Genomic DNA, 8,191 nt, shown 5'->3' with positions numbered 1-8,191 from the left:
ACATCTATTTAATTTAGTTCCTGGCTCTACAAGTTTATGCTTGTAGATAAAAAATCTTTGTAAAATAATCATCATACATTGTGCAACATTCAGACATGAGACACGGTTGGCTTTCATTAATTTAGCTTTGTTCATTGCTGTATGTGTTCATTTATTTTATTATATTTTGCCTTTCTTGCAATAATGGATTCAAGTGCCTCCTTATGATCTATGATCTTCCGGTTATTTCAGAACCCCAGAGCAGTGTCCTAGTGTGGTGTCTCTCCTGTCAGAGAGCTACAACCCTCATGTGCGCTGTGGGGCTGCCATGGCTCTGGGCATCTGCTGTGCTGGTACAGGCAACAAGGTAAGAACCTATTTCTGTAAAGTTACCTTTAAATCAAAACCATTATCTTACCCTGCATTTCTCTCTCTTTTTTTTTTTTTTTTTTTTTTTTGCTGAGCTGCTGTTTATGAAACTCATCTTTCAAAAATAATTTTTAATAGGAAGCACACTAATTTCACCATTTTTGATGTGACAGTGAGATACAGCTAGCAAAATACCTGATAAAGACATGTTTCTGTCTTCATCTGAGACAAATAAATGTACAGCCACAATTAAGAATTTTTCTAGTTTAAAAACTTGGTGTAAAAAGTACTTGCAGTAGCTGCTCTTTTTGGGCTCAGTACAGTAAATGCTTATTTGCTGTCCTTTTTAACCAAGTGCCCAGCATTGACCTTCCTCCCCTCATTTGTCTTGTGTGCTTTTCTTTCCTCTTGACACAACTTGTGCGTCACTGATGCAAAGATTATCTATGCTGAATGAGGGTTTTTCCTTTAAACAGCTAATTGATGGCCCATCTGTCAGACTTATGAGGTAGAGGAGTACAGATTCACCTCCTGTAACCTATGCAGAAACTGAAGTTGAATGATCCAGCTCAGAATTTCGTGCTACAGTTTGAGCCTTATTTATACCCTTTGATCCCTGTATTTATTCATTTTAACATGGAGAAAGATTACCAGACTTGGCTTACTTCTAATCCATTGTCATTTGCTGTAATTATTACAGAGGGTCATCAGATGAGAAAAGTTCATTGCAGATTAGCTGATAAAATTAGCCAAGTTGGCACTCAGTCATCACTCTGCCTTTGTGTTTGAGTTCATTGATGTCCAAAAAGGAGAGTAGAATTCTGAGGTGCTGCCAATTCCTGCATTGTCTAATTATGTGAGCTGATCAGTCTCAGATGACACAATCACAGCAGCAGTTATGGCTCATTTCTCCCTAAGCCTTAAAGCGCCCAAGTGAATATTTTGGAAAAGATCAGCTCCAGTGCTGTGCTGCTTGGTTTCTCTAGAATAAGACCTTGAGGACATTAGGCCCTAAGTAAGACTAATGATGTTGTGGCAAGAGAACTGGGTCACCTATTTAGAGGTAGAACATTTATTTGCTACACCTGGAGCTTCGTCTATGTTTATTGGACTTTTGTTCCTTATCTGGTTTGTGTACCCGAAATAAAAAGCATGTCAGAAAAGTTGCTTTGACCACAGTTGTAACCTGTTTTTTGCTGACGACTTTACGCTGTAGTGAAATTCTTAAACATGTCGGCTTGTTTGTTGAACTGGAAAAAATGTTGACCAGTGAATTCATGTGGAAATGTAATGTTAAACACCAAGCTGACTCACAGTAAACTTTTCATTGTTTCACCACAGTCATATGATACTGTTTTATAAATGTATATTAAAATGGAATTTTTTGTTGTGGTTAAATATGTTCTGGTTTATTTCATTCATTTAAACAAGCATCCAGATGTTTTTTTTAAGAAAAACTGAATTGAATTTAATCTGTGCATACTAGAGAACTTGATGAAAACAGTCCAGTAATTTACTTGGATTAACATGATCTTAAGCAACCATCTTGCTCTGCTGATTAGGTCTGACAGTAATTACCCCCAATTAGCCCCTCTCCTACAACTTATCATGGGCAGGATGTGATAGATGAGCCCTGGCTTTACACTTTGACTTATCATCCCAGAGCTTGTCTGTCTCAGCCAATTTAGCCAAGAACACTGATGAAACAGCGTTTATTTTACCTTCAATGTCATCATCCTAGTTTGTTTCTCTTTTCTCGGTGGAGCTGCCGCCTCCCTCCGAGCCTGCTGATCTTGATTACAGCCATTACTGTTCAAAAGAAATGAAAGTAACAGGGCAGGGATGGACTAACTGGGAACAGGAGAGGGCAGAATAAAATGAGAGGAGGTGGTCCTCCCTCATTCACTCCTTTCACAATAATCATGGGAGGAGAGTCTTTGTTAACTTGGTTGTCATGGACAACCAGATATGGATGACACTAATGTCATTAATTTGTGAGGTCTGTTTGCCTCTGTTGATAATTCCTTTTCCCTATTTAACCAAACAGAAGTGCCACTGTTGCAGTGATCTGTTTGTTGGGAAGAGAAATGACTTAATAACAGAAAAACTGTTTCATTTCACTCTTGCTCTCTTTAATATGTTTGAAAGAGAAACAAATATAGCATTGGTAATATTGCATGTTTGCTGCTCCATTTTGCAACGTGTTATTTTCCATTTTTTTCTGTGTCAGTATTTGGAACTATCTTTATTTACCAGGCAACATGCCCTATTTAATCTGAAATTGGCTCAGTTTCTCACAGTCTGAACGCTGGATCCACGTGCACAGCTCTTATTTTGCAGTGGCAATGTTCCTGCTTTTTAACCAAAAAAATATGCATTAAACTGTCCATAAAGCTATGTGGAAGAGTACTGAATGATCCTTTATGCTGTTTAAATGACAGTAATCCTTTAACTCAATCATGATGTACAATTTAATTAATCTTTTTTCATTAAAGCAAATCTTTGTTTAAACTTTTTTTTTTTTCTTTTTCTTTTCCTTTCTTCTTCTCTCTGTCCCCTCATAGGAGGCAATCAATCTGCTGGAGCCCATGACAAACGACCCAGTGAATTATGTGAGACAAGGTGCCCTCATTGCCTCTGCTCTTATCATGATCCAGCAGACTGAAGTTACCTGTCCCAAGGTAAGTGGATAGTGAAACTGACTTTCAAGCTGTCAGCCTACACCACAGACTTTTGAGTGTCTCCATAAAGAAACAGAGGAATGTCTTTCCTGAAGAAGCTGGAATCACCTTGTGCTTTATTATAGACGGTTATGAAATGCAGACACATTTTCAATGACTCCTCATCTGCAACAGTCCTTTACAGCAAGTTGGAGTGTAGGATTGTAAAAGCGCTTTGTGTGTGTTTATATGTGTGTGTGTCTGGTTTTTTTCCCTTTTTAAAGAAGTGTTAAATACTTGACTTTCCTAAAGCCATTTTAGTTTCTAGTTCAGCCCCACATGTGTAGACAATTTAAGGCTTAATGCTTGGTAGTGGTAAATTATTATACTTTGTTGATAAATAGCACAGCATTTATCACATTTATCCACTTTAACTGTGTCAGTTTATGCTTAAACTTCTACAGACACTTGTCATTACTACGGCATATGCTAAACTCACCATAGCAATGCTCAAGTGGCTGCACTGTAAATGCTCTGCAAACAGTGGGCCAGTTCGCTAGTGTACCTGGAGAGCATCTGTCAAGTTGGCAATATATTTATCATAGTTCAACTGTTTTTCCTTTCAGTTTTCTTTTTCACTAATAAGATTTTTCAAAATTTCTTGTTCATTTTTAGGTGAACCAGTTCAGGCAGCTGTATGCAAAAGTAATCAATGACAAGCATGACGATGTTATGGCCAAGTTCGGCGCCATCCTGGCCCAGGGAATCCTCGATGCAGGTCAGTCTCCAAACAAAGCTGCAGCACGTTTATCCGTGTCTTTCACTGAGCGAGAGATTAAACGAGTATGTGGTCCTGCATGCCCTATGTGACCTCATCCCTCAGGGGGATATGAAAAGATCTGTATTTCTTAAATTACACAGTAAAACAAGTGAACTCCTCTAAATGTTATTTGGGTTTGTGGTTCTTGTGTGTATGTGTGTGCTCAAATTTGAGTTCCTTTACACTCATGAAAACAGAGTAACTCTCTTATGCTGACCACCCGTGAACTCCATCTCTGGAACAGATCATGCTAAGGTGCATTAGTGCCTGGCGGCCTTACCTCGGCTCTGCTCTGCTCTCTGCCATATGGCCCGTTAGCCTCCTGCTGGTGATTACTGTTTGCCTGATAAGTCTTTGTGTTTGTGTGTCTGTGCATGTGTTTGTGGACACAAGCAAGCAGTCTGTGAGTGTGTGTGAGGTCCTAGAGAGCTGTACATCATCACATAGAGGTACATACATAGCACATCATAGAGTACATACATAAGTTTGCACAAACCTTCCCTGGAGGCAGCTGAAGCACCAACACAAAATTCTGTGTTCAGGAAAGGAGTCTTAAGGAGTGTTTAGTAACCACTTCTCTGTGTCATGGTCATAGTTCGTACATTTTAAGGAGGATTTTTTGTTGTTTGTTTGAAAGTACATAAGGAAGGTTCCTCTCCCAGCACAAGGGGAACTGTTGGTGATCTGACAACCTATCAGCTATGCTTTTTAAAGCAATGGCCAATATGCCTGTACTTGTCTGAACTGGCAGTCAATTATCTGAATGCCAGATATTCGAGTCAGGACTTTCTGTTCCATGCTCCAGTCATTGTTTCAATTCAGACACATTTTAAAGAGCAAGTGAGAACCTGAAATACTACCAAATCCTATGCATTTCCACACAAAACCATACATGGAACTAATGTGAAAAAATCAATTCTCTAATGATCAATTCTAAAATTTAGTATCTAGTTAGATATTGATTAGCATGGGTATCGATACTTAAAGGCCATTTTTGCATCTGCTGGTTCACGGAAAGGACCTCTACCCATTTTAAACAGGCAGTACAGCGGGCAGCCCCGCCGCTACAGCATCTCCCACAAGGACCCGTTGTTTAGTGTTGCCAACTTAGCGAGTTTGTGAGTTATAGACCTCTCTAGCATCTCTGTTTTAATTGTATTCTGTTTTTTTAAGCGACTATCGACAAATTTAGCAACCGTTTCTGGTCATTAGAGACTTTGAGACTGCCGTGAAAACGCCTCGCAGACGCTCGTCCTCGCGCAGTAACATCCCAGTTCTGAGCTGCAGGAAGAGCAGGAGATGTTCTTCCCAGGTCTTCTGCTCCATAACCGGCCTGAAAATGAATTGCGTGAAGCTGCTGCTGGCTGATCACGTCCTGGATTACAGTCAGATAATAATAAACCATTCAAAACATTAATCTTGTAAAATGTTTTTTTTTTTATAAATTAATCTAGTTTTTAAAATAGCTGTTTGTTCCATCATTGATCTCTGATCACATTTTGTGAAGAAAAAAGGACACATCTGTGAATAAGTACACTAACCGTTGAAGTTTTTTTTTTAGTTTTGTCATTTTTGCTCCACAGTGAGCAAACGATGTGGAAACACTGTACGAAACTGTATCTCTGCACAAACTAATATAGTTTATAATTATGCATTTGTTTTAAATTATCTTATATCTATTTATATATATTTTTTGTGTGAATTGTGCTGTTATTTTTTAGGTGTTCTGGCTTCGATTAAAAGACCAATAAAAAATCTTTCCTTTCTGTAGTATCGAGCACCCTCCTTAGTATGGATATTAAGTTTAAAATTTTAGTGTAGTGAAAACCCTACATGGAACAACAGCCTTCTAATTCCCTACAAGAGTGCCAGAAAACAGAAGCAGTTTGGTACCAAATACTTCAGACCTCCAGAATATATGCAGATATGTTTATAAATACTGTAAATAAGGTGTGTGATGCAGTTAGTCAAACACAAGAAAAAAGGACCTCGAAACACCAGCAATACAAGAAAACAAGACCTTGTGTAATTTATATTCCTAAAAAGTGTGCAAAAATGATAATTTGCCAACTGACAAGTCACAAATGTTTTTATTTGAGCATCACCAGTACAAACTGTTGGCCAGTGTCAGCATTTCTGTCAGTCCTGCAAAGTCGAAATGGTTGAAGACTGCATACCACCCATTTAAAAAATCCTCAATCCAGATAGATAACATTGTTTATTTACTTAATAATTGGGCCCCACCTCTAGAAATATTTTCATATTCAAACTTTCTGAATAATCCTACTGACAACAAACAATAACAAAAAACAAGGTATAATAATTTGTAAGCAGGTTCACAGCTTGTAATTACTCTCAAGGAGTTCCCAGAACCCCTTTCTTCAACGCTCCGGTTGTGTGAAACAGAGGCCATTATATTAAAGCACTTGAGTGGTTGAAAATCTTGAGTGTTTTTAATTTGTTCAAACACTTTTGATTCCCTTCCTGCAATGCTGTTAAATTATCCTCTTGAGTAGACAAGATATCATGATCCCAGAGAAGACCTCCATTATGTGTCACATCAGTGCATTTGAGACCAACCAGACAAACCCTGATCACTTGTCTTTTCATTTTCTTCTTCTCTTTCCTCCTTCCATCCAATCTTCAGCCCTCTGTGCTTATCTACATGCTATACAAACACATTCAGACAGGATGCATACATACTACTCTTGTTTGAAAGCCAGACATGCTCAAGCTCACACGGGATAAATGTTTAATTATCCTGGTTCTTGTAGGGTGTTAGGAGTGTTGGAGGTGCACGATAATTGTATTTAATTTGACTGGCGGAAGCGATTAAAGCTCAGTTTCATGATCCCTGGTTCTCACTGCACAGGAAATGTCCGTCTGCAGCTCATTCTCTCTCACTCCGAGTCCATGTCTTCTCTTTCTCACCTCAGCATGTTCAGCCTCATTGATACCATCCATTAGTTAACTGCTTCTACTCAGGTTGGTGCAGAAAAATAGTTCCTGACGTTTTGCTTCTTGGGATTCAGTTATTTACTTTTGAAACACAGGCTGGTTGTTTTTACAGTCACACTACACCTCTGAGGGATCACAGATATCCCACCAACCCCCTTCAACAACTCCTTGGAATGAAAATTGGCCCACCAAACTAAGAGTTGGCAAAAACAGTGGTGGGGGTGGGTACTTTTAGTCAAGTGCACTCAACCTCTTAAGTATTTAAGAGACTCTCAAGCATGCGATTGGGATGCAGAAAACTGACCTCGTTAGGCATTCTGGCCAACATCCAATCTGTGGGACTGACAGGGTTTTAGCTCTGGTTCAAATATCAAGACCAGGCTCTTGTGATTAAGTCATCACTGTGTCCTCAGATCAAAGTGGGTGCTATGCAAGATGGCAGCAGATAATTTAAGTAGCATTCATTTTTAGTTGGAAGAGCTACTCCCTTATAACCTTTTCTATGGAAAGAGACTTTTTCTTTTTATCAGTTTACTTCATCCTTTCCTTCTCTTATCTTCCTTCCCCTCCCTTTGTTTTCTCCTGTCCCTTTCTTCTGTTTGGATGGGTGGATACTCTTATACTGTTGTAGATTTGAACCGGTTAATCACATTTCTAGTCACCTCCATAGCCCACCCAGTGACTGGATATACTTACCAGTTTCCCGAGTGTCATCTCACACAGATCTTCCGTAGTTGGAAAATACCTCATTTTTTTCAAATTAATCATTATAAATCTTTTTAATAGTTTTTTTATGTTCCCAAAATATGTCAAGAGAAATCCAAACTGAGATGATATAACTGGGTTAAGTATTTACTCATTTGCTAGATGGCTCAAAAATGAAACTGACTTGGTCTACTTACAGTGACGTAAAATGACTAAATGTATACTTAAACATGATACTCAATATAAGTTAATATAGTTCCATAATTACACATTAAAATACCTTAAACTTTATCGAAATCTGAACTGACTGACTGACTGAGTCTTTCTAATGAAAGTAATAGAATATTCTCTTAGTCTTGCAACATAAAGTTCAGTTGCAAGTTGATTTAAAAACTGATTTACAGCTTCAGATATATTTGCTAAGCATTGAGTTGAAAATGTATCTGATAATAGCTCATCTGGTGTCCGTGTTTTTTAAACCCACCACTTAGTAATTAGGTATGGTTGTAAACTAGAGAAATAAACTTGAACTAATTAGATCAGTTAAAAATGTATTTTGTTTTTCAAAGTTCATGACAATAAATGGGACCAGGTTTATACATTTTTATACAGGATAATGTAGACAAAGCATTTCTGAGTGTAACTGGCTTGTCATCATGTAGCTATAAATTCTGCTTCACAAGAAACAGATCAGACAGGT

The 8,191-nt window shown here is 38.2% G+C and overlaps 1 protein-coding gene across 1 annotated transcript in view; it reads left to right on the top strand.

Annotated features, from left to right (window-relative positions):
- The window catches only part of psmd1 (proteasome 26S subunit, non-ATPase 1), a 34,747-nt gene that overhangs the window by 21,276 nt on the left and 5,280 nt on the right, over positions 1–8,191 (top strand). Inside the window, exons 17-19 of the mRNA XM_042005903.1 lie at positions 232–346; positions 2,913–3,029; positions 3,684–3,786. Of these exons, the coding sequence (XP_041861837.1) occupies positions 232–346; positions 2,913–3,029; positions 3,684–3,786 (335 nt within the window). The remainder of the gene's footprint in view (positions 1–231; positions 347–2,912; positions 3,030–3,683; positions 3,787–8,191) is intronic.

Source organism: Melanotaenia boesemani, chromosome 14 (genome assembly GCF_017639745.1).
Source record: "Melanotaenia boesemani isolate fMelBoe1 chromosome 14, fMelBoe1.pri, whole genome shotgun sequence".
Lineage (NCBI taxonomy): Eukaryota > Metazoa > Chordata > Actinopteri > Atheriniformes > Melanotaeniidae > Melanotaenia > Melanotaenia boesemani.
The sequence above is the reverse complement of the archived record's forward strand: the minus strand, read 5'-3'. Positions and strand labels throughout refer to the sequence as shown.